Source organism: Canis lupus, chromosome 32, assembly GCF_003254725.2.
Source record: "Canis lupus dingo isolate Sandy chromosome 32, ASM325472v2, whole genome shotgun sequence".
Classification (NCBI taxonomy): domain Eukaryota; kingdom Metazoa; phylum Chordata; class Mammalia; order Carnivora; family Canidae; genus Canis; species Canis lupus.
The window spans coordinates 20,712,849-20,739,821 of record NC_064274.1 but is presented as its reverse complement, the minus strand read 5'-3'; the positions used below and the strand labels follow the sequence as shown (position 1 = coordinate 20,739,821).

Sequence of the window (26,973 nt, the reverse complement as noted above, 5' to 3'; positions counted from 1 at the left end):
AAATATCAAAGATAAGAAAGGAGGGGATTCATTGGCCAAGTGAGCTTCACTGTTTGACTCTCTTCTTCCTTTCTCAGATTTTTGGGATCTGCCTGGCTCAGAACTTGGTTAGTGATATTGAAGCTGTCAGGGCTAGCTGGTAGAGCCCTGCCACACTGCTGTGAGACACTGGACAGACCCGGCCTTCCCGACCCTCCGGCGTGCCCAGCTCAACCCACGCTGCACGGACCCTGATCACAGGCATCCTGCAATCCCACCGGATGGAGCTGCCAAGAACTTGGTTTGGGGCGGGTACCACTGGCAAATGCTGCTCACTGACAGAATTAAAATATAACCAGTATGAAAGTCGTTGCGCCGTGAATCTCTACTGTAGCCATGAATTTCTGGATGGTTGGATACTCACCAAAAAAGAAAAAAAGGGAGCGTGAGGGACCCAGATGTCCTTGAATTTGTGGAACAAGCAGTCTTGTTCTCTACTTCAGTAATTGGAGGGCTGGGAGAGGCAGTTTTTGCTCTTCGTCACACCTTGAAGGGACTTTCTATTCCATGGCCTGAAGGGGAGTTGCATCTTTTCTAAAACTCAACCCCTTACCTGGGAGGGCTGTGGGGTTTTTGGCACCCCTTCACTGTACATTTCAGGGAACTGTTGACAACCATCATCCCAAGAAGAAACAGCTTGTCTTTGGGTTCAGATTTTGTGATCGCATTCCACGAGTACTGTGAGTGGGCTCGCCGGGTCTCTCCCGCAGTGTCTCTTAGAAGAGGGGGTTGTATTCCATGTGCGTGGAGTTAGGGCCTTGGAACACTTCGTGATGCTGAGTTTTAGCAGGACAGATTGTTGTTGTTCTAAGTAGGCCTGAGCTTTCTTAATGAAATTCAAGGAGAAAATGAGGTTAATGAAGAGATATTAATTAATACCCCTCACCCCAGCCCACCAAACTGGTTGTTGGATTCTTTGGAAACTGGAATATTCTGGGTTTCGTTCTGCTTTTTTGTGTGTGTTTCTGTTTTTGTCTCCCCAAAGTGAGAGCTAGGATACACTTTCTCTTCAAGAGTTTTCTTACTCAGCTCGAATATTAATTTTTTGGTATAAACTCCCTGCATGACCTGTGAATCTCAATCTACCAGTTCCTTTTCTTGCCATCTTTCCTACAAACATTTACAAGCATTATTTGTCAGCATTTATTTCATAGGTTCACTGCCTTGAGAGGTGTGGCGTGTCCTCCCTGGCTGGGAGGGGACCGGCCATGCCACTGCAAATGCTTCCATGGACTCAACAATCCCTTTACCCCATCAGTCTCTGGGGCCTCGTTCTGTAGCCCCCCCCCCCCCCCCGCCTTCTCTTTGAATGGACTTGAACCTAATTCTGAAATAGTGTTGACACAATCAAAAAACTTCTAATTTTTTTTTCCTCTTTCTTATTTGGTTTTAGTTTGCTTTTATTAAACAACAAAAGTGCATGGCCAGAGCTCCTTCGGTTCTCATAGTGCAGACTAACCATCAGGATGGTAACAAAGCACAAATACTTTGGAAGGAAATGCATTGATGGGGCAAGTGTTCTGTGACCCAAGGTGGGAAACCACTTCCAGGTGCTGCCACTCACCCCTGTCCGCACTAAAGTGGAGAGGGATGAATTTTGCCCCCAGATTTGAAACCAACTGGTATCTCCCAGGATGTCACTCTCCCAGGGAGCAGATATTAGCCTGTGGAATGCTGGGAAAACCACAGGTCTATTTTGCGGTGATGACATACTTGCCAACACAAAACTGGGCAGCCAGCTAGCACGCTGTATGGAAATTGAGCAAGATTTTCTATTTTAGCCTCATGTTGCATCGCTGTGGCTGATGAACGTGTTAAATCTGCTCGGAGAAAGGACAAAAATTCTTTGAAAATTGTCTCCACAGTGTGGGTGTATGTGTGTGGCTGCATGTGTGTTTTTGTGTCTCTGTATAGTTAGAGATGTTCATTCCATATTCTGACTGTAAGATGATTTTATGTCATCTCTGCCCCCACACAGTTGTCATTCTGTAATGTCATTCCAACATGGAGAAGACTTGAGCCCTGCAGTTGGCACTCTTGTCTTTTTTTATTACCTCATTCTCCAGTGAACTCCATCCGACCAGTTGATGCAGAATCAGGCGAGATTCCCTCCCTTTGGCACATCCAGTGAAAGGCCAAATGGCAAGGCCAAGTGAGTTCTAAATTTTAATTAATCACCCTTTATTTTTTACACTCGAGAGTGGTTGTAATTAAGGCTGTCATTAATAAACTGGTTCTACCTTACATGGAGTTATGTCTTTCTTCATTACTTGTCTTGGAATTGCAAAATTCTCTAATCCAGTGGTTCTCAGACTTTAGCATGCATCGGAATCAACCTGAGGGCTTGTTGCAACAGATTACTGTGTTTGCTCCACCCCCAGATTTCTAATTTAGGAGGGCTGGGGTGTGGCACGAGAACGTGCATTTCTGAACAAGTTCCCAGGTCATGCTGTTGCCTGTGCGTCTTGGAGGCACAGCGTGAGAAGCATTGCCGTGATGGGTTCTCTAAAGGGGAAAGGAACCTTTGTGCTGCTGGAAGCAGATAGCCGGGTATGTAGGAGATCTCTGTCCTTGAGGTCACTGTCCGCTGGTCGCAATCACTTGGGGACCATGTAGAATGCAGATAACCAGGCCTTACCCCCAGCAGTTTTGAAGCAGGTGAGCCAGAGCCTATGTTGTTAAGAAGCCGTCATTAAAAATTTAATACACAGTGAGATTTAGGACTCATTATCTTGATATCCACATCTTTCTTCTAAGAAAATTTCTAGGAGATCCTGAGAACAAGAATCTTAAAAACATTTGAGAAGTGCCACATAAATGTCCTTTCATTATGAATGATCCCTGTAGAATGACTTGTCTTTAAAACTGTTAGGGGCCTTTTTTTTCCAAGATCAAATGAAAACAAAATTGTAAGGTTCATATACTATTCTCAGACCCAAGTATGTCCCAAGATTTGTTTGAGAAACGTTTTACTTCATTTCCCTGGATATTTGAGTCCAAAATAGTATTTTGACTTTAAAGAAATTTGTCAGCGGCAGTTGGAGATAAAACAATCCCTACTGAGTTTTCTTAGCTGTGCTGTAGAGATCATCTACTATATGAGGTAGGTGGCCCTCCCTGCTCACAGCAAAGCCAACAAAGAAAAATAAAGATGCTCGGAAGTGAAAGGATGCTTTGTCGAGAAAACTCAAAATTTACAGGAAGTTTCTTCTGCGTTTTAGAAGGTGGACTCTGGAGGATGATTACGTCTCTCTTTATCTCTGTTGTTTGGTTACAACAAACACCATTGCTTCCATGATTTAAAAATATCTAACACAGTTTTAAAAAATGAACCCACGAATTACAGTAGAATTTTGCATCATGCAGCACTTAGAAGAGAGGTCCCTTTATGTTTTGTTCCTCCTTTCTTCTCCCAAGGAATAAATCCTTTTGTTTCCTGTCAGCCTTCTTCCTGCTGCAGGTCCCAGGCATCCTTCAAGGGGGTTCTGGAAGGTGTCTCCTGGCCTTATTGTGCAGAATGTTTTCTCACTCGTGCCCTATGGTGGGGTGAGGGGGGGCAGGAGGGGAGCAACCCTGCAGCTCCCTGAAGTCCCTCTGCAGTTTCCGGCTTGCTTGGACAGGAGCCCTGGGAAGCTGGTGGGCTGAACAATGCGGAGCCAGAGCCCAGTGACCTGGCTGCGCCTCCGCAGCTCTCTTTGTCATTTATTCGGTGAAGCCCTATTTCTCCAGGGAAATCCTGTTTGGACCTCCAAGGAAGGACCGGAAACCTCTCCATAAATGCGGACCAAAGGGGGTTTGCGGCCAGCACTCTCCAGTGAGGTCATGGGGCTAAGCCTCATCTTGGAGAAGGAAAATGCAGTGTTTGCCTGGAAAGGCGCTATTTGGGGCTTCCTGGCGATGTAATAAAATCTCTGTATGACCACAGATAAGGCAGATGTATCTGGGTGGGGGTAGAGGGCAGAGGAGAGAAGCCATCCTTAGACTTACCTTTGCCTTCTCTCTTTTTTGGAGGAGTTTGAGACAAAGGTAGAGTTTATAAAATTATAGAAGTCCTAGTTTTTAGGACTTCTTTAATGTGAGGAATTAAATACAGCTTCCTTTGGATTGTTCATGCCGAGTAGTTCTCCTAACGAGCGGGGCACCGGTGGCAGGATGCCCGAGTTCGTCCACTCCTGCTATCCATTAACCCAAACCAAAGGCCTTGCGACCTGCCCTGGCCAGTGCAATGTTTTCCTTTCCTTCCAGGAACTCCCACCCGGAGAAAACCCAGGGGAAGTGCAGGTCACTTTATGGGTCTCACACCGTGTAAAATAGACTCCAAGAAGGAAGCATCATGCAAACAAGATAGTGCGTCCCATGTTGTCGCTCCTCATCAAATGTGGACTTGGGCACTGTAGGTGGAAGAGAGCCACCTTTTAAATCCGGAGCTTACCTTTGTGTATGAACTTTTGCAGAACAAATGGTTCGACAGGTACGTTTTAATGGCCTGCCCCCTAGTGGTGACCACGTAAAACAACTGCCTGGAGTTGGAATCCTAACTGCAGGAATGAGAGGACTCTGCCGAGGAACTTGTGCTTTAGAAGAAACTTGAGGGTTATGCGGCTCTATTTGGTGTGCCTCGGCGGGGTAGGTCTTTCATTCCCTTTACATACTCCTGAAAATGACAGAGCTTGTTTTGGAAAGTGAGAGCGCAGGGTGTTTGGCTCCCTTCGCCATCTATGTCCTGACCTTGCTTCTGGGACTTTAACTTTAGAGCGCCCCACGGCAGGGGGCCTGCAGGTGGTAGGTGGGCCCTGCCTTGCCGCCACGACTCAGACACGGTTATAGAAGAGGTGGTGGCTGTCTAAAACTGCTCGTCTGCCAGGCAGGCAGCTCTCCTGAGGCAATGAATATGACATCTCTTGTGTATTCCTCTGCAAGCCCCCATGTGGATCACCTGGGGTTTGCTTTGATCTGAGAATCCGCAAGTTTGATTTTAAAGAAGATTGGTAGGGTGTGGGGGTGGTCTGGATCACCACCCATACCTCGTGTTTTAGGAGTCTGTCAGGGGTTGAAACTGCCTTTCAAAAATTCATATACAGAAGTCCTAACTCCAAAACAGCAGAAGGTGACCTTATGTGGACATAGCGTTGTGGCAGGAGCAATTGGTCAGATGAGGTCATGCTAGAGTAGGATGGGTCTTATCAAAAGGGGGAATTTGGACGTGGATACACGCTGAGGCAGATTGTTCTGTGGACATGGAATGCCGGAGACTGCCAGAAAGCCACCAGCAGCTTGGAGGGACGCATGGCATGGATTTTCCCTCAGAGCCTCCAGAAGCAACCAATCCTGCCAATGCCATTGGACTTTCACACTCCAGATGTGAGACCATTTCTGTGGCTTAAGCCACCGATTTGGGGGTACTTTGTCACTACAGCCCTAGCGAACAAATACAGTTTGATTGTCTAGTGCTGGTTTTCAGGGTAGCAGTGGTAGGACTGCTCTGAGGTCCCTATGCTGCTTTTCACCGGTAGAAAGATCAGCGGGTAGGTGCTCGGGCCAGAGGCCTCCCCATTATTATTTATTTTTTTTTTTAAGATTTTATTTATTCATGATAGTCACAGAAAGAGAGAGGCAGAGACACAGGCAGAGAGAGAAGCAGGCTCCATGCATCGGAAGCCCGACGTGGGATTCGATCCCGGGTCTCCAGGATCACGCCCTGGGCCAAAGGCAGGCGCCAAACCGCTGCACCACCCAGGGATCCCCCCATTATTATTTAAATGGACGCATCTGAACAGGGCCTGGGGTGCTCTCTCTGGGCTCAAAAATAGTCTCAACATGTTTCATGGGGACATAAACCTAGGGAGTGCTCGATTACATTACGGTTAAGGATGGTGGTCCTGCAGTCTGTATTTAAGTAAATGATCTTAAATATAACTTGTTAGGGCAATTAAAGCCTTATAAATAAAATAGCTGTATTTCCATGATGTGTGCTTTCTTCAAGTCTTGTTGCTTTGTAACCAATGAGCCCACTGGCTCAGGGACACGCGGCTAGAAGATGGGACTGGAGCGAATGGGTCCTCGCTCTCGCAGTCACAGGCGGGTCTACCCAAGTGTCCTATGTTCCAGGCACTGTGCACTGAGCACTCTGCATAGGGTGTGGAGGAAATGTAAACTGAAGGGGGGAAAAACCCCTAACACATGGAAGATCTAGACTTCATCCCAAGCTAAATGGCTATCTTCCACAGTGGTGCTGGCCCAGATGGGAAGAAGGAACACAGGGCAGTGGAAGAAGGCGTCATGGAGGAAGACCCCCTTGACTGGGGGCCCCCAGCCAGCCGAGGAAGCCAGAAGCTGAGTGCTGCTGGGCAGGTGTGGAAGCCCCAGGAGTGGGGAAGTCAAGCACACAGAGTCTAAGAACTGTGGCCCCGGCCCTGGCATGTGTCAGGGCCTTATACTTGCTGAATGAGGAGGTGGGGGTGGGGGGTTGGCAACTGAAGTGATCAGTAGCCACCATCCTTCTGGAATGAAGAGGCGTCTGAATGAAGAATAGGATTTTTGATAAAGCAGGACAGTGTCTGCAGGCACAGAAAACCTGGCTTTTGAGGAGAATACTTTAAAAATCAGTCCAAAAATTTGCCAAAATTGTCAAAGTAGTTTGTGGAGAGCAAATAAAATAATAGCCACAACACCTGTGCCCTCCCATGAAGTCACTGAAACTTTACAGATCAAATGGCCTTAGATCTCTGTAGGGCAGCAGCAAATGCCTTATTTTCTCCTTGTTTTGGAAACCAATTGTTTCCTCTGTCCAGTTCCACCGTCCCTGTGAAATTTTATGACCTGGGAGCTGGCAGGGTGAGCATCAGCAGCAGGTTGTTGCAGCAGCAGCGGTGGGGGTGGGGGGGTGGAGACGTGACATCGAAGCACGTGGACAGTCTTGTTTCTTTCAGGTTGAAGCCAGACCCCTGCCTGAAAGCAATAGGTTCTCAGCAATAGATGCAATATTAGAATCACCTGGGAACATCAGACGCCATCAACTCGAAACAAAAACAAGCCCAAAACACCATCATGCATTTCTAAGCTCCCAGTTCATGCCTACTGTACTGTCAGGGTTTCTCATATTTTCATGTTACACGAATCACCTGGGTCCCCTTAAATCACCTGGGTCTGATTTAGCAGGCCTCTTGAGTGGGGGTGGAGTTCCTGGTTCCAGCAGGCCCCAGATGACACTACTGTCATCTGTAAACCACACTTTGAGAGGCAAAGACAATCCGTCGGTAGGCCTTATTTACAGCAGTGCAAAATTTATGCCTTATCATTGACATTTCTAGGTGACATCTTTCCTAAAGCTACTAAGCTGAAATTTTCAGGTCTGGGAAGGAAAGCGCAGGGTGACAGTAAATAGGCAGTATGTGTCTATTTGCCAAATGTATCTTATACTGATTACAAGAGGAAAATCTGCTCAATGCAGGAAACACAGGAAAACAGAAAAGTATAATTTTTATTTTTGTATATATTTTATATTTTTAACATCTAAAGGTCTAACTGGTATAGACCCACAAATTAGTGTATGTCTTTCCATGACTTTTTTGTTTTAAATGGTTTAATGTTGTTTATACTGTTTTATAGTCTGCTTTCTTCAAAATAGAACATGTTAATGATCGGTTAATCTTATGCAATAAACATTTTTATGGGTCAGATAAGTATTCTATTGTTTAGATCAGGGCAATATGAAGGCACAAGTTCAGGCAGTTTTGGGGGGTTCCCAAGACCCTCTCAAAGAGTCCATTATGTCAACACTATTTCATAATTACACTCTGACATTTCCTCTTTAATACCCTTCCAGAGTGCACAGTGGAGATTTTCAGAGACTGCAAGAGGTGATGATGCCCGCACTCTGACAACTAATGGAGTGTATACTTAGGATTTTTGTTCTTTAAACATTTCTCCCTTTTAATTTTTAGTATAGTAAATATTCGTAGAAATAACCCATACAAGCCACAGTTATTTGGGGCCTCAACCATTCTTAAGTGTAAAAGGATCCTGAGGCCAAAAAGTTTGAGAAATGCTGGTGTAGATAAACTAAGCAACCAACCATCACTATTGGAAAGTTAGGCTCTTCCCAACTAAATAAAGTTGCAGTCAACTTTCTGTCCTTTTTATTTTTTTAAGATTTTATTTATTCATGAGAGACACACAGAGAAAGGCAGAGATAAGGCAGAGGGAGAAGCAGGCTCGTGGCTGAGCAGGGAGCCTGATGTGGGGCTCAATCCCAGGACCTCAGGTTCACAACCTGAGCTGAAGGTAGACAGTCAACCACTGAGCCACCAAGGCGCCCCTGCAGTCACCTTTCTTAATTCTTATATTTAGCAGATTGATAGACCCCTAATAGTGGAAGGATGGTATCATCCTTTGTAGGTATCATACCTACACAGGTAACTGTGTTACCTACAGTTAAGCCTTATTTAAAGCTGCACAAAGTCAATACCTTATCATTGACATTTAAATTTTAAAATAAAAATTGTTAATTTTGTCAGGATTTGCACCTAAAAATCAAAAGAGGAAAATTATGCTTTTTATCTGTTCCAAATTAGCATTTATGTTAACCTAATAAAATATTAGAACACCAGTTACCTCACTGCCCAAATCTGTTGTGATGGAGGTATTCGCCACCGAGACATCAGAAGTTCAGAGCAGTGCGGTCCTCCTCCACCATCTGCTCAGTGTGAGAACATGAATGAGAAAATGGCTCTCGAGGGTATGTCATACTTTTAGGAAATACCATCTCAGGACTCTGGCTTCAAGTCCTAATTTAATTTCTACTATTGCTTTTGTTACTCTGCTTCCTCGAACAATTGCTAATGCTGGCTCTCAACACGTGTCTTTTGAGCCACATGTATTTTAAGTATTCTACTCAATTTTAGGATGAGCAAGGGGAGAGAGAGTACTAAAACAGATATGAAATGGCAGCCCAGGTGGCTCAGCGGTTTACCACTGCCTTCAGCCAGGGCCTGATCCTGGAGACCCAGGATCGAGTCCCACGTTGGGCTCCCTGCATAGAGCCTGCTTCTCCCTCTGCTTGTGTCTCTGCCTCTCTCTCTCTGTGTCTCTCATAAATAGTAAATAAAATCTTAAAAAAATATATAACAGATACGAAAGAGTCAGGTCTTACTCATTCACTTGGATGCTAAGGAAAGCCTTCATGAGATGTTGATTCCTTTATGGACTTTGTCATGGAAAGAACTGGAGTCAAACTGGGCATTGGGATATATGCCTTAATGACTCCGTCTCTGTGACTAGGAGGCTGGTCACTCACTAAGCCCAAAGTATACTTTTGTTAAAAAAAACAAACAAACAAAAGTCAACTGAGTTTTAAAGATCTTACTGACTTTATTCAATGATTCAGGTTGAAGAACTGGGCAGTGTCTTTCTAGCACATAGAAAGGAGCTCAGAGTTGCTGTACAAAATGAAAGACTTCTAGTGGCAGAAGAGTGGGAACAAGGAAGTTATATTAGCAAAATGCAGATTGGCTGTGGGAAGGTCACTTTCCTTTAGAGGATGGCAGGAGTCTGTCAGGCACATTAGCTCACTCGTGGGATTAGGTAATTCCTGGTTGACTGGTTTAAGATTCCATTTCTGGGTGATGCCAAAACTGTAATTGTCTTGGTTTGGTGTCTCCATTTTGCACCCATTTTCTTGTTTTTAATATTGTGCAATCTACACGCAGTAAAAACTCTTCAGGTTGCTTTTATGAGAAAAAGGAAACCCATTTGTGGTAAAGGAAGAAGGTCACAGACTGTGTATGTACTACTTAGAGCTTGGTCACCGCCCATGGTGGAACCTTGGACACACTACTTTCTCTCCCACCTTCAGTGCCTTCCCTTATAAGATGGAGATAGTGGTACCTACACCATGGGATGAAAAGGGTCACACCGCTCTTCTTCCCCAAGCTCTATGCATGCCCTAGACCTCACCTAAAAATTGGCTTTCTCAGGGAGGTTCGGTCAGAATTCAGGACCCTCTCTCTGCTCCAAGACAGACTCCCCAATACTCCCTTTTAAAGTACTCATAACACTCGAACTCCCTTGAACTTTGTCTTTTTTCCACGGACTTGGCCTACATTGTTAACTTCTATGTCTCAAAGACCTAGACATTCATGAGGCTGCTTTTTTGAACATGTCAATAGAGGATGAGAATAACTTTGTTTCTGGGTAGAGAGTATATGCTCACCTACGGGATGGACTTTCATTCTGTAAAATAGGTCTCCACTCCCCTGTAAGATGGTTTTTTTCAAAGATAGACTGACCCTGACAAGTGCCAGATAACTCTGGATGAGCTCAGGCCTTTGTTCAGCCCTCCTAGGGCACCTCCTCTCCCCACCCTCCAATCCTATTTAAGTATCGAATAGGAAAGGCACATATGGTGAGGATCAAGCCTTGGAAGAAACTATTTTGCTAATGAATTCTGAGTTTCTCCCAAGTTTGAAGGATTTTGGAACCAACTTTTTTTTGAAATAGCTTTGTTGCTGGGAGTGGGGGATCAACATTAAACTGAGGAAGACTCTTGTGGGATTGCCAGATCAAATTGAGATCTTCATGAGTATAGGTTCAAATAGTAAGAGTATTTGTGCTGGACTAGATGGTCATCCTTCAGGTGTCCAGAGGGTGGGGAGAGAAACCACCCTTTCCCCAGACAAGAAGAAGTCATAAGTCCTCACATGGAAAGGCTGTAAGCTACATGTGGACACATGGAAAGCTGAAGAGAAAGGCCATATGCTTATTAGGGGTGTAGTCACTCCCTTTGCCTTCTCTAGAAGCTAAAGGCTCCAAATCATCAGCAAGAGTCTCCTAATGTCTGGACTTTCCATCAGGGTGACAATGCTGTGGACAATCGTTGTATCTGGGGTTGTGCCCAGTAAGACTGAGCAAGCGTGAGGATATTCAGGTGATATCACCAGAAGATGTGTCCAGACTAACTATTCTAGGTAGTTTAGGGTGGCAGAAAGTTCTCTGACCATTCTGGGAGATGTTTACCTTAGACCACATCTGGAGTGGAACAGCTCAGGGAGTCCGCTTGCTCTAAGTACAGTGGTTTACTTGGCAAGAGATAATTGATCCCTGGGTCAGAACTTAGTGGCCTCAAAAAAGGATGAAGGTTGAATGATGATCGTGGGTTATTGATGCAGTAAATGGCCACCTGCTTGTCCAAATAGGCTAATTTTCCTGCTGGTGTGTGTGTGTGTGTCCTATTAATAATAATTCTGGTTCTAGAACAAAAAGCAAATATTCCAAACTCCCTTTAAAAACTTTTGCTTTTCGGGGTAACCTGGATGGCACAGTAGGTTAAGCATCCGACTCTTGGTTTTGGCTCAAGTTATGATCTCAGAGTTCTGAGATTGAGCCTTGTGACCAGCTCCACACTCAGCATGGAGTCTACTTAAATTTCTCTTCTCTCTCACCACACACCCACCCTAAAAAAAATCTTAAAAAAAAAAAAAAGGCTTTTGGTTTTCTATGACATCATAAAAAGCTAAAATGTCTAAGAACCCCCGTCCCCATTCTGGTCTTCTCTATTTTTCCCACCATATTTGCCTCCACCCTTTCATATGGATCCTCTGCCTCAGGATGCTCAGTGGCCTCTCTCTACAGACCTCTGTTAACTCTGTTTATGCAGTTAGCAGTCTTGTTTGATAGATTAATGTTTCTCATCCTTTCCCCAGGGAACATACTCCCCTTTGGTATATGATGTCAATGACACATTTAGGAGCAGGGTATTTCTCTTTTTGTCTTCTCATTCTATCCCAACATGGTACCTGATGTATATAGGAAGAATTCGGTAAACTTGTGTAGTGAGGAAAGCTGCTATATCAGCAAATCAGGCTGGGGTTTTTTTCTGAACTTTGAGCATTAAAGCTGGTAGCCCTAGTTGTTTTAATCCTTTATTTTAATGAGTTCTGTGGCTGTGGCTTATGAGCAGAACAACCTGTCCTCAGAGGTTTTGATGCTTTAATGATTAGCCTTGCTAATCAAAATTTCATTCTGCTCCAAATAAGAGAAAACCTTGCTCTAGGAGTTTAAACAGCAGGTGTGTGTCTCATGTATTACTGTGAGTCCTCAATACAGCGCTGCTCCTCCAGTTCACTGATGCTACTGAGGATTGATGTTCTTTTCAACTTTCTGCTCCACTGTTCTTGGTGTAGAGGCCTTCATCTTCATGTTTGTACCTCATGATTGCAAGAGGGCTGCTATATTTGTGGGGTCCATTATCAACATTTGAGGCAGGGAAAAGAAAGAAAAGAAGGTGAGGCTTAGAAAGCTGGGAAATTGGAGTATTTTGAACTTGGCACAATGGCCCCCTGAATAAAACTGGAGTTCTGCTAAAATGGAATGAGGAGCTAGATATTGGGCAAATAAATCACAATATTGATTTAAAAGACAAAATGTCTTAAATTTTTAATTTTTTGTCTTTTTGCCTTTTTTTTTTTTATTGGTCCTACCAATCTGACCCTTGCCAAGGCCCACTGTTCCTATGTATCCTGGCTTTGTAAACATTTGAACCATGTCTGTGTCCCAAGTGGTGACTGATTTCTTTCTCTTTTCTAAGCTCTACCTCATTTTCTCAGAAACCGAAGACATTTTGTTTGGGTCTCTTATTGATATTATATTCATCTTCCAATATTGCAGAGATGTGGGGAGCTCTGGCATATTTTTGGTGCTGGGTTGATTAACCTAGAGAAAACAAGGTTTGACAACAGTTCCTCTCTATTGCCATATTTTAGCTTACAGTCTGTGTGATTCTTGGTGATTTGAATCACAGAGGATCACTTAGCCTTTGGGGCTTACTTACTCTGCACTTACTCACAATGGGGAACATACTCCCCTTTGGTATATGATGCCAATGAAACATTTAGGAGCAGGGTATTTCTCTTTTTTGGGTTAGCAGTGTCCCCCTATTGTGTAAAAGCCCTTGACTCCGTGGGATGAGGGGATGTAGTATACTTTTGTTCTCAGGAGAAGGGATGCATTTCTGACCAAGCTAAGAAGGGGCTTCTTTAATTTCTGTAGTCACCACAGTGTGCTGCCAGTCCTGTGAGGGGACAGAAAGGTCAGCATCAGTTCCCTCTTGTTAGCAGGATGGAGTGGGTACAGACTTGGGCATGGCTTGTAGCTGTATTTCCAGTACCGAATACTTGTCAATTAGATTGCAGCTGTCACTAGCCCTCAGAATGTCAAGTCTTTGAGGAAATAAAAACAGTGCAAGCTGCACATGCCCTTGGGTCAGATTTTTGGACCTCCACGAGCCATGGCATTTCCTGTAGTCCTGCTTCTTTCTCCCTAAAAATCCATTCCCCTTTCTCCTGCTCCAGAAGCAACCTGCACATGAGGGCCCCACAGGGTCACAGATATATAGACTTCTAGGGGCTATGGAGTTATGGGGAACAGGGGAAGGGGACCAGGTGGGGGGACTCTAGTAGGCTCGAGAAGCATGCCCTATCCAAAGAGGGCCAGAGCCACATGCTGCTCACCTGGAATAGAGAGTCTCTGGTTACCAGATCTCCATTAAAAAAGGCAGAACTAGATTTTAGTGCAAAATCATCCAAATTTTAAATGTTTACAGCAGCTTATTCCCTCCCCTCCTTTTTTTAAAAAAAATTTTTTTTTTTTCAAAATACCATGCGAAACAAAGATGTATGAGGACTCCCAGTTTGCCCTCCCTGGTCTATAGGAAGAAATGGGTAGCCTGGTTATAGATTCCCAAGGAGTGTTAAATGAGGATTCTTGTACCAGAAGAGGCTCTCCACCCCTCTATTCCCTCTCCATGTGAGTGGTGCCTGGAGAGTGTTTATCAGCTTGGAACAAATCAGAGTGGTGGTTCACAGGCTTGGTGAGAGGCGCAAAAGTGCTGGTAGCAGTTGATGACAGTGTTAAGAGGCAATTAGACTTCAATTAGCTGAACACTAGCCCCAGTGGGTACTCAAGGGTGTGTCCTGTGCCGCCTCTTTTTAGGAGGTCCACTCGGATACATTTGGTAAGGGAGTGGTGGTCAATGCCAAGTGGGTGTAACTGACTTCATGCCTGGATGCCCAGGAGGGAAGTGCTGCCACTCCACTCTTGTGGGCCCTCTTCTCCTGGGCAGTGGGTCCCCTTAGGAGGTTAGGGAGGGCTTAGCAGGAGCACAGGGTGTCCAGGAGGTGATGGAAGGACAAATGGAATCAGGAGGGGGCAAAGAGGCTACAAGGACCTCTGAAGAAGAAAGTGAGGGGAATTAGAGGTAGAAAGTAGAGGGACTGACAAGTCATAATTTTTAGGAACTACTCTAGCATCTGCAAATGCTCATGACTTAGCATCTGGTTTGTTTTTCAAAAATTAGAATATGTCTTAAGTGCCCAAATATAGCAAAATGGTTAAATAAATTATGGTACACCTATATAATTGAAGAATATGCAACTATTAAAAATGAGGTTTGTGAAACAGACTTCTTAGTAACGTGAACAAACGCTTATGCAAGTGGGAAGGAGAGAAGGTGGCTCCATGTGGCAGGGCACTTCAACTGCGCATAGTACGGACACACACAGGGCAATTGCTGTGGGAGAGCGTGCCAGAAGCTCATTCTGTAACTCTGCATTAGACATTAGTCACAGGCTTGACAAAGCCTGCATTTTATAGAGTAAGGGACTGTCAGATCCAGTTATAGACACTCATGTACAGGTAACATCTTTTCCTCGGATGCTTTTCTTAGGTCACTGCACATCTTGCTCCCACTTCTCATGGTTCAGGGGAAGGCACCGCACCTCACAGTTACCCTGATAGGAGAACAAGAGGTCAAGAGGTAGGAAGCAGGATTTAACTGGTACTATGTGATATGATGAAGCTTGATGGTCACTCCGCTGTCTCACTTCCTCTAACTTCTGGGCACTGGGGTTGAGTGGTGTGGGTTAAGAGTGCAAAATGAGTCATTAACACCTCCTCCCTTACTTTCCTTACCTGCAAGGAAAAGGAAATTATTGCAGAAAAGGCATGGTGGGGGAGTGGGTTGCATTCTAGAACCTTAAAAAAAGGAAGGTGGGGTGAAGGAATTGTATACGGATAGTTGGCCCCAGCTGAAATTAGGGACTATTTTGGATTCCTTCAGAGATGGATCTGAAATCAAAGGTACTCTGGGTAATATTTCCTCCCCATTGTCCACCCAGATTAGGGCAGCTCTTTATCTTCTAGTGTTGGGTTGCAACCTATATGCCTTTTTATTATCTTAGAGTATGATTTAACCTTTCCCTCATCCTTAAATTCAGTGTAGTTATAGGTATTCAACTGATGTGTCTATGGGGATGGGACAGAGGACCAAGAAGCTGAGTGGAATATCTCAAGTGGGATAGTCCCACTGGAAAAGAAGACAAGGTCAAAAGCTGGCTTTCTCTGGTCTTGGTGCTGGGGGTGATGCTGACCTTGGAAGAGTCTTGTGAAATGTCCTAAAAAGGAGAAGGGGTTTTTCATTTGAGTGCATGGACTCTGTGAGGACAGGGACGAAGCCAGCTTCCCTACAGACTTGGCTCTATTTATATGGCAGTCCTTTAAAAATGAGCAAAAACACTATTTTAGTAAAAGGGAGGCCTACTTTAGATATAGCTATAAAATTCAAAGTGAGCATTCACAGAGGAATTTATTTTTTGACAGTAATCTGAAGGTACAGGCAGAGTTTCAAGATTCTTCAGGATTCCTGGGAATAAATAAATAACAAAGTAATTATTGCAATAGTAAGTAATGTCTCTCAATTATATGTAAAACTAGATAACACATATTTTTAAAAGATCTATTACATTTAAAGGTCATACACTTAGAAGTCTCTATTAAGGCTTAAAAAATTTTTTTTTATTTTAACAGAAACCTAATAAAGATTTAAAATTATTTCCTTAAAAAAAAAAAATCCCAAACCCGAAACTAACAGGTTTCAAACTATGACAGGATTAGGCTTTTACACTTCCTTGATGAAGATAAACAAATGTAGCTAAATTTCTGAAACTCTAATCCTGAAACAAAATTCTCTATATATGTGACCGACACGAACTAAAAATTAAGCTCCATACACCACCTGAATGTGGTTTTAACTCTATTAGGCTAAACAGAGTAAAATGAAATTGCACACATCCTTACCAGCAAAACCACAGATCTTTGAGCCATTTCCATGCTTTAGCCACCTTGCTTGCTCCAATTTTTACTCCTTGAAAGCTGCACTGATAATGCTGGGGGCCAGAGAAACCAGCGAAACTGCTTGTTGAGAGTAGGACACTGCTCATAACATCATCTTGATCCTCCATTTTGCTCAGTAAGTGGGGGGCTCTACATCTCTCTTCAGATAAATGTGACATCAGTAGAAAAGTCAGGGATTGAGAGAACAAATGTCAGGAGAACCATAGGCATCAGTATATAAATGAATTATGGGAATATTAAGTTTCTATTTATCTCGTATTACAAATAGGTATATACTATCTAGTTTTGAAATGTTGTTAGATTAAAATGTCTGTGGCCACAGTAAAAAATTTTGGTAAAAAGTTTTGGTTTGTTTTCTAGGAAGAAACAAAGTGAGAAAAAGGAAATAATGAATTTTTAGAAAGTCCACTAAGAAGAAAATAAATTAGTTAAATTTTGAAAAGGAACATAAATTCCATGCAAGGCTCACTTTTTTCCTTCAAAAATTGTAGCCAACCATTCATGATATAGAAGAAACAGCTTACCCTTGGAAACCTCCAACATAAAGGGTCTGCTTGTCTAGTCAAGCATAATGATAAATAGGCCATCACAAATGGATTCTATCAGGTTTCAGAGTACAGCTACCAAAAGCCTTCATGTAAAACACACAGCGTTTATATTTAAGAAAAAGACATACATGAACAGGTATGTATATAAATATATATATACACACACACACACTGATAAGGTGGGCAGTATTGAAAATGGTAAGATGGACTGTTTTGTTTCTATGTTGAGGAAAACTCATAGTATCACAGATCTATTTATATTGACTTAGTATATTAATAAAAGCTAAGATTGTTGAACTACTGTTGTTCACACTTGATAAGTCTGAACAGGGAGAGGAAGTACTGTAGTGGAGACCTACATCCAAGGCCTACTTTGTAGACCTGGCAGTTATAGTTTCAGGGGGAGGAAGAAGGGTTATGCATTCTGCATTGAGAATAACTGGGTGCTCCTCAAACTATTAGACACTAGACAAGATAATAAACAATATCTCCCATTTGGCTGTTCTTTGAATTCCTTTAGCTAAGAATCCTCCAGGGAGAAGAGAGGATAGGCCATAAGATGTCACAGGTATCACAGGTCCATCCAATCTTACCTTCAACCTCTAGAAGTCTCAGTTACCACAAAAAACCTGGGAAATGGGATTATTAAACTCATCATATTGATGAGAAAACAGGCCCAGAGAGTTTAAGTTACTCTATCATGGTCACACAGCCAGTACAAAACAGAACCAGGATGTTACTACAGATCATACAGTATTTAAAGACCTTATTCTTTTCACTAATCACAGTTAAAATTGTTCTCACATTTGTCAGATATACCTATAAAACATCTATCTATGAAGCTACATGGCATATAATTTTGCATTGTATGTATGCAAATTAAGAAAGCACATCTGTGAAAAAAAAAATAACCCTCAATTTTCCTGGTTACAGCTATGAGGATTCATCCCAAATATCATTAAGTACTCTTTAATAGACACTTGCATAATTCAAATATTATGGCTTCCTAGAATTAAGACTTTTAAGCTTACTGATTCTATTTTTATTTAACATTTTATTTATTTATTCATGAGAGACACACAAAGAGAGAGGCAGAGACCTAGGCAGATGGAGAAGCAGGCTCCATGCAGGGAGCTGGACGTGGGACTTGATCCCAGGTCTCCAGGATCACACTCGGGGCTTAAGGCAGGGCTAAACCGCTGAGCCACCTGGGCTGCCCAAGCTTACTGATTCTATTAACAGCTGAATACAAAGGGAGAATACTTACCTATGTAATGGACATCTTCATCCCTTATATTCAGCAGAATTAGATGATAAGCTTTCTAATGATACCAAAGAGCATTTCTTTTTGAAATCTTCACATGCAGGGTTTCTCAGAACACTTCCCACAAATGGTTATATCTAAGAGCTGCATTTTGTTCCATCTAAGACAAAATCACTTTAGAGCTAAAAAATTTTGTCTAGATCTCTATGGTTATCAGGTAATATACACAAGCCATGTTGTATCAAGTTGAAAACACTGGATTATGAGCCAGCATTTAATTGATTAATTTTGCTTTGAGCACAATGAGATTACAGTCTGTGGGGTGGTTAGCAAGATCCCAAGGAGTGAATGGGCTTCCTTCTTAGAAGGGAGGGAAGGCATTTTAGTGCACTTCACTCAGACATCTTTCTCCCAATTCCTGGCCTTTTTGCTTTTCAGCTATGCTATAATCCTGACAAACAGTGATAATTAAAGCTATGCTGTGAGGTTCCTCCCACTCTCCCTCAGAATACATTCTTAGTGGGTAGCAAACTAACTTAAAGGTGGCCTCTAGAACTCAGATCAAGTAGTCGGATATTTAGTATTGTTTGTAGACTCCCACCTCCTGCAATGCAGAACAGCACATCACCTAGTTTGGTGGGCCTCTGTCATAAGGGCATAGCCTTCTGGTCTCTCTGCAAAAAAAAAAAAAAAGGTGATTAGAAATGCACTTTGTTTTGTTGGAGATGGGAATTCCTAGCATATCAATTGATTGCTGGTAGCTGGCCCAGATGATGGTTTCTCTGAAATTTATAATTTTTGGATGCCTCTGTTCTGTTTTCTATATGATGCTTTTCTTTTTTCTTTTTCTTTTTTTTAAAGATTTATTTATTCATGAGAGACACACAGAGAGAGAGAGAGAGGCAGAGACACAGGCAGAGAGAGAAGCAGGCTCCATGCAGGGAGCCTGACGTGGGACTTGATTCCAGGACCCCAGGATCAGGCCCTGGACTGAAGGTGGCGCTAAACTGCTGAGCCACCCGGGCTGCCCTATATGATGCTTTTCAATAAGGACTGATCCTATTGAAAAGATTCTCTGAAGCCAGACAAATATCTAAATGTCATTTCTCTACCAATCTATCTGGAATTACTTTAGGGGATCTGGAAGTTTATAAAATCGGGAATTCATCAACAAATACTTACTGAGCATCAACAATGAGCAATCACTGTTCTAGGAGCTGGAAACAGAAGTGAAATATACAAACAAACCAAATGATGCCATTACAGTTTGATATACTATTTATTTATTTAGTTAATAATATGGACAGCCTATTCAACATTACAGATGTTTTTCAAAACCTATAATAAAATATAGTCCACTATCCAGCCCAGAAGAAGATAGTAAACAATACCATTCTTACAGTAAGTGTAGCATAAGCATTCAAAATAATAGTCCCTTTCCTGGACATCAAAGGGAATAATCAGTCAGTTTCTTTACCTCCACTGAGGTTTTAATTTTCTTGAATTATACCTGTTTCAGAGTCAAAAGTCCAACTTCAGTCACCCCATAGATATGTGCAGTATCTCCCACTGGAGAGGAAAGAGCTCTTGTCACCCTGGGCAGCCCATTCTACTGCCCTACAGCCCTTCCATAATGGAGCCCATCATACCTTTCAGCCAGTATTTGTCAAGCTTGTGCATGGGGACAAGACAGGGTATGTCACAGGGATCTTTTGGTTAATTTACAAAGATTGTGTTTCAAAGTTCTAAAAACCCATTTGGTGGTGGTAGTGGCAGTGAAGAGTACACTATATTTCGCCAAGAGGGTCTTCTCATCTCTTGAGTCTTGGCGTTGTCACTTTTTTCTGATAGTTGTGAGATCTAGTGCAATTCTCTGTGGCAAGTGGAGGTGGGAAACTCTAACAGCTACTGGTATGAGGCCATCTGCAGAATGAACTAGACTGGCAACTATGGCTTTTATAACCTGCTTCCTTTCTTTAGTATAGACAAACTTCTTTCTTAATCTTTTTTTTTCTATGTCCTGCTAGTTCTAATATAAGATTTAAAAGGACTAGGACAGAGGAAACTTCTGATGAAAAACTGCCACAAAAAAACAAAAAAACCCACAACAAAACCTCTACAACCCACCTTCCAATGAACTATACTCAATTTCTCAGTTGAAAACAAATGCCAAGTGAACATTAAAGACAAGTGTTGGACAATGCTGATGTCAAAATGTACATATATCAGATTCTAAAATATAGGCCAAAAAACCCCCCAAAATATGTACTTAGTGTAACACAGATTCTTCAACCCTTTAGTTTCATGCTGAAAAACACAAATATTTTCAATGTTAAGCTATGGATGACAGCGAATTAAATAAAAATTAAAAAACCACAAGGAAGCCTTGCCAAGTTTGTGGCAATTTCAGGAGTCTACATAGTTAGGAAGAAGGAGAAACCATAGGGTAAAGAGTGAGAGCATTGGATTTTATTTAACTCTAGGTACCATGGGTTTGACATTAGTAGGTAAGACTAATGAATGAGCAGCCATACAGTTTTTTGGTCACTGTGCTTCCCAAGCACCAAAAAATGGAGCTATTTTTACTATTCAATTCCATCTTTAAAAGCTAGACAGATCCTGCTGCATTCTTGTTTGTTTCTAATTTACCAGTACATTATTATGTAGTTTTACCAAGTGTGAGGAGCAAGTCATTATGTAGTACCAAGTTTACATCATCATAGGACTACAACATGCACATTCTACTTAATGTAGCTCAAGCAACAGGAATACAAGAGAACAGTTATGGGTGGAGACTTGTTTTTGACAAATTCATGTTTACACTAACTATGGGTTTAGAAATCTTATTGGGCAGGTACCTACAGCAGTTCTTCAATTGGTACTGGAACATTACACGCATGCACAAGTGATATGGAAGAAGATGGAGGACAAAGGGGAAATCAGAGCTGGGATGATGCCATGTATCAGGGAGGGGCAGTTCTCAGCTGTCCACAGTAAGTCTCTGCTCTGTGAGAGAGGCCTGTTGGGCAACACTTTTGTTCTCATGACTGCGAAGTTTGGATACAACATCTAAAAAGGCCAAATCCTGTACTTCCTTGTGTAGAGATTCTGGAAGACAAAAACCAAGATAACAGATAATGCATCTGTTAAATTGTTCTAATGTTACTATACAATCTATCATACACCTAAATCTTACTATACAATACATATACCCAAAATGTTTACTTGGATGATACCAAGTTATAAAACTAGGAACAATTCTATAGTAGCCTAGAAATGTCTTCATTAGAGATGTATCAAGGGAACTTTACTTGCCATATTTATAGACAGACAAATGTCAAGTTGTACAGTCTAAGTTTGATTAGAGTCATGAGTTATAATGAAACACAGGTCTTTGTATAATCTCAAGTTTCAGTTATATACTCCTTGACCCTATCATCAGTTCAAATATGAAGTCCAATGACTTACAAAAAAAATCTTAGAAATTTTAGATCAGTTTCAAATTAATTTTCTGGTAAATGAAAAGGTTATACTTCATATCCCTTCAACAAATTTCTGTGACAATAGCTTTCCCTTTTAGATTTCTGATCTTCCTCCTTCTGGCTTTCTTGCTCTTTTTAACCTCAATTACAGGAAAATAAAAGACTCTCAAGACTTGGAGACTGTTAGATGAGAAAACTGACATCTAATAAGCTTAATGCAATCAGCATTCCTCAAACTGATATATTTAGTAAGTTGGTAAGGTCTAAAACTAGACATAATGTTTTGAGTAGAAACAGAAAAATGCATCCTAAAACTCAGATGGAAGCTGAAGAGTCTGAATATTCAAAACAATCTCAAAAATGAACAAAGTTGGAGGTCTCAAACTTTCTAATTTCAAAATCTACTCTAAAGCTTAACAATCAAAACAGTGTTGTGCTGAAATAAAGACAGAGCTATAGATCAAGAAATAAAACAGCCCCATATATACAGTCAAAATATTTTTGACAAAGATGTCAAGACCATATGGGACACCTGGGTGGCTCAGCAGTGAGCGTCTGCCTTCATTCAGCTCAGGGCATGATCCGGCCCCAGGATGGAGTCCACATTGGGCTCCCCACAGGATGCCTGCTTCTCCCTTCGCCTGTGTTTCTGCCTTTCTCTCTGTGTCTCTCATGAATAAATAAAATCTTAAAAAAAAAAAAAGATGTCAAGACCATTCAATAAGGAAAGGACATTTTTTTCAGCAAATGGTGCTGGTGAAACAGGAGAGCCATAAGCCCCCTTTTTTTAAATTTTTTTAAAAAAATTTTATTTATTTATGATAGGCACACAGTGAGAGAGAGAGAGGCAGAGACATAGGCAGAGGGAGAAGCAGGCTCCATGCACCAGAAGCCCGACGTGGGATTCAATCCCAGGTCTCCAGGACCATGCCCTGGGCCAAAGGCAGGCGCTAAACCGCTGCGCCACCCAGGGATCCCCCATAAGCCCTTATATACAAAAATTAAGAGCTAAAACTCTAAGACTCTTAAAAGGAAAAACTTAATGACATTGGATTTAGCAATGATATCTTGGATATGTATCAAAAACACAGGTAACAAAAGGAGAAAGAGAGATATTGGACTTCATAAAAATTAGAAACTTCTGGGTACCAAAGGATACTATCAATAGATTGAAAAGGCAACCCACAGAATGGGAGAAATAAATGCAAATCATATATCTATTAAGGGATTAATATCCCAAAAATATAAACCTTTTCAACTCAACAAAAGAATAACCTGATTAAAGTATGGGCTAAGGACTTGAATATGCATTCCCCAAAGAACCTATATAAGTGGGCAACAAACACACGAAAAGCTCCCCGACATCACTAACCATTAGGGAAATGGAAATCAAAAGCAAAATAAGGTAACACCTCATACTCATTAGGATGGCTATTATAGAAAAAAAAAAAGGATTTAGAGAAATTGGAACCCATGTGCATTGCTGGTAGGAATGTAATATGGTGTAACCACTGTGGAAAACAGTATGGAGATTCCTCAAAAAATTAAATATAACCATTACTGTATGATAGAGCAATTTCACTTCTGTGTATATACCCAAAGTGACTAAAAGCAGGGACTGAAAAAATACTGTGTACCCATATTTTCATAGTGGTATTATTTATAATAACCCAAAGGTCCATTGATAAATGAATGGATAAACAAAATGTGATATATACATACAATGAGACTTAAGAAGGAATGCAATTTTGATGCAGGTTAAAACATGGATGAGCCCTGCAGACATTATGGTAATGAAATAAGACACAAAAAAAGAATATTGTGTGATTCCACTTATATGTGGTACCTAGAGTAGTTAAATTCATAGAGACAGAAAATAGAATATTGGTTGCCAAAAGCTAGGAGAATGGGTGATTGGGGAGTTATTTTTTAAAGGGTACCGAGTTTCAGTTTGGGAAGAAAGAAAGGTGGTGATGGTTGTACAGCAATGTGAATGTACTACTCTGCCACTGAACTGTACATTTAAAAACGGTTATAAAAAATGAAATAAATAAATATGGTTACAATGGTAAATTTTATGTATATTCTACATTTAAAAATGCCTCAATAACAGTCTTAGCAAGGAAACAAGACATAAAGAAGCTGCAAATGGGAATTTTAGAACTCAAAACTATAGTACTTGAAATAAAAACGTAGTGTATAGGCTCAACAGCAGAATGGAGGGGACCTAAGAAATCAGTGAGCTTTAAGACAAAACAATAGGAATCACCCAATTTTTTTTTTTTTAAAGATTTCATTTATTTATTCATGAGAGACAGAGAGGGAGAGGCTGAGACAGGCAGAGGGAGAAGCAGGCTCCATGCAGGGAGCCCGATGTGGGAGTCGATCCGAGGTCTCCAGGATCACGCCCTGGGCTGCAGGCGGCGCTAAACCGCTGAGCCACAAGGGCTACCCGGAATCACCCAATTTGAATGAGAGAGAAAATCTGAAAAAAATGAACAAAACCTCAGAAGCCTGTGGGATATAACTAAAGATCTCACACCCATGCCATTAGAGACCTGAAAAGAGAGGAGAAATAGGGCAGGGCTGGAAATGTACCTGAAAATTTTTTCCCAAATTTAGCAAAAGAAATAAGCTACATACTCAAGAAGGTGAACATACTTGAAACAGGATAAACCCAAAGAAGTCCATGCCAAGACACATGACAGTCAAGCTTGAAAAATTAAGAAGAAAAATCTTGAAATGACACTTTACCAACAGGGGGAAAAAATAGGAATACTGGATTTCTCTTAAGAAACCATGGAATTCCAAAAGAAAGTGGCACATTTTCCAACTGTTGAAAGAAAAGAACTACTGTCAACCTAGAATTCTATACCCAGAGAAAATATTTTTCACAAATGAAGGGGAAGCCTGGATATTCTAAAATAACAGAAAACAATTTGTCACTAGCAGACCCTAACCAAAAGAGTGGCTAAAGTTCTCTAAACAGAAAGGGAGTATTTGAAAAAAGGAATCTTGGAATATCAGGAAGGAAGAACAACACATACAGCAAAGGTGGTAGATAGATAAATATAGACTTTCCTTCTTTCAAGTTTTCTGTATTATGATTGATGGCTGAAAACAAAAATTGTAACAATGTCTAATATGTTTCTAAATGTATATAGAGGAAATATCTGAGATAAATTACAAATGAGGGAGGATGATGGGAATAATTGCCTAAGCAATCAACAAGAAGTTAGGAATGAGAAACAGAAAATTAAAAAATGAAACTGCAGACTTAAGCCATAACATCAGGCATTATATTAAATGTAAATGGTCTAAAGACACCAATTAAAAGAGATTGACAAAGTGGATTAAAGTACATGACCTAACAAGTGCTCTCTACATTTTAAGTATAATGATAAAGTAGACTGAAACTAAGAGTGGGTGAAGATCCCAAGAATGTTTAAAAGAAAGTAGAGGGATCCCAGAGTGGCTTGGCATTTAGCACCTGCCTTCAGCCCGGGGCATGATCCTGGAGTCCTGGGATCGAGTCCCACATCGAGCTCTCTGCATGGAGCCTGCTTCTCCCTCTGCCTGTGTCTCTGCCTCTCTCTCTCTGTCTCTCATGAATAAATAAATAAAATCTTTAAAAAAATAAAAATAAAAGAAAGTAGAAGCAGCTATATTTATATCAAATAGAGTTCAGAGGAAAAAAAATTATCAGAACAGAGAGGAACATTACATAATGATAGGTCAATCCCCCAGGAAGACAATAGCAATCCTAAGGGTGTATGTATCTACCAGAAGACCTGCAAATATGTGAAGTAAAAACTGACAGAACTAAAAGGAGAAACAGACAATTGCACCATTATTGTTGGAGACTTCAACACCTCTGTCTCAACAACTGACAAAACAATTAGTCAGAATATCAATATATTCTGTTTGCTAAGAATATAGCAAACTCAATTCCACTACCAACAACCAAAAGAATCTAAGTGACATTTAAAGAACACTCCACCCAATGACAATAGAATACACATTCTTTTCAGTATCCATGGAACATATACCAGAATATGCCAATGATTTCTTGAACAAATTCCTTAGCTAAATTCATGATACACAAAATGAGAACTTGTTCTTTGTACAAAATATTTTGGAGTCAATGAGATTTACATGTATTATTTTTTTAACATTGATTTTTGCCTATTTGCTACATGATACTATTTAAGATTTTTTAGTTTTATTTTAGAGATAGAGAGTGTGTGCAAGCAGGGGCAGGGAGAAAGAGAATCTCAAGCAGACTCTGTGCAGAGCATGGAGCCTAATGCAGGGCTCAGTCTTACCACCTGGAGATCATGAACCAAGCCAAAATCAAGAGTTGAGTGCTCAACTGACTGAGCCCCCCCAGGTGTCCCATGATACTTTTATTAGTATAGTGAGAATCTTTTGGGAATATTTGTAAGTAAAAGTAATCCTATATCCTCCATAATTTCTAATGCTTTTAAAACCCACAGCCACCATTTACTACTATTTTAAGATTTTATTTATTTATTTGAAAGAGAGAGCAGAGGCAGATGGAGAGAGAGGGGGGCAGGCAGCCTTCCTACTGAGCAAGGAGCCCAGTGCAGGGCTCAATTCCAGAATCCTGGAATCATGACCCAAACCAAAGGCAGCAGTTTAACCAACTGAGCCACCCAGGTGCCCCCATTTACTATTATTTTATATTTAACATCAACCATATGTTGATAGACCTCAAATGATAGAAGAAATACTTACCAGATCCCATGAGAGCACAAATCAGGACCATGGAATTATATTTGATTTCAGGAGCACTTCTTTCATCTTCCAGCAGTCTGTGTAAAATCTGTACAAGTTTAGCACTTTCTAGATCTTTCTCAGCTGTGCCTAGAATAGGAAACAAAGTATCAGTTGTGTCTGTTTATAAGCCCAGTGCAATGTGGCTAAACACTGATTCCTTTTCTAGAAACTGACCATATAAAACTCTCCAAAAGGGACTGATATATAACGATGACTTTGAGATAGAATATTAAATTCAGACCTTGTTAAAAAAAAAAAAAAGTAGAGTTAAATTTCAGCAGATATTTAGTTTAAGCTTAAAGGGAATATTTTAATATTAACCAGGCAATTAAAAAGTCTTTATTATGAAAAATGTTAAACATATACAAAAGCAGAAAAGATTATATAATGATACACTATTTACTAATATCTTCAAAAACTATGGCCAATCTTGTTTCATCTATCTCTACTTTCATTCACCTACTCTCACCCATCCCAAATTATTTTGGAGCAAACTGTAAAAATGACAGTTTCTTCCATATGTATTTCAGTATGTATCTTTAAAAGATGAAGACTCTTAATGCAATTCCTGTTGAATTCCCAGAGGATTTTCTGTAGAAAACCTTTAAGTTTATAGTAAAGTTTATATGGAAAGCCACAGGCCCTAGAGCGGGTA

The 26,973-nt window shown here is 41.2% G+C and overlaps 2 protein-coding genes across 18 annotated transcripts in view; one reads left to right on the top strand and one right to left on the bottom strand.

Annotated features, from left to right (window-relative positions):
- The window catches only part of TSPAN5 (tetraspanin 5), a 170,898-nt gene extending 168,615 nt beyond the window's left edge, over nucleotides 1–2,283 (top strand). For all 3 annotated transcript variants that reach the window (XM_025423736.3, XM_025423726.3, XM_025423746.3), the window contains one exon: nucleotides 78–2,283. In XM_025423736.3, coding sequence (XP_025279521.1) covers nucleotides 78–143 — 66 coding nt within the window. In that variant the 3' untranslated portion in view covers nucleotides 144–2,283. The remainder of the gene's footprint in view (nucleotides 1–77) is intronic.
- A 13,374-nt stretch (nucleotides 2,284–15,657) lies between these two features.
- The window catches only part of RAP1GDS1 (Rap1 GTPase-GDP dissociation stimulator 1), a 159,020-nt gene continuing 147,704 nt past the window's right edge, over nucleotides 15,658–26,973 (bottom strand). For 9 of the 15 annotated variants that reach the window (XM_025423784.3, XM_025423826.3, XM_025423836.3 and 6 more), the window contains 2 exons: nucleotides 26,277–26,405; nucleotides 19,297–21,144 (listed from right to left, as the gene is read on the bottom strand). In XM_025423784.3, the coding sequence (XP_025279569.1) occupies nucleotides 21,017–21,144; nucleotides 26,277–26,405 (257 nt within the window). In that variant the 3' untranslated portion in view covers nucleotides 19,297–21,016. Of the gene's footprint in view, nucleotides 15,734–16,167; nucleotides 16,364–18,039; nucleotides 18,197–18,637; nucleotides 18,711–19,218; nucleotides 19,254–19,296; nucleotides 21,145–26,276; nucleotides 26,406–26,973 lie in introns of those variants that run through there. The other 6 variants (XR_003126911.3, XR_003126906.3, XR_003126905.3 and 3 more) reach the window with 6 other exon arrangements.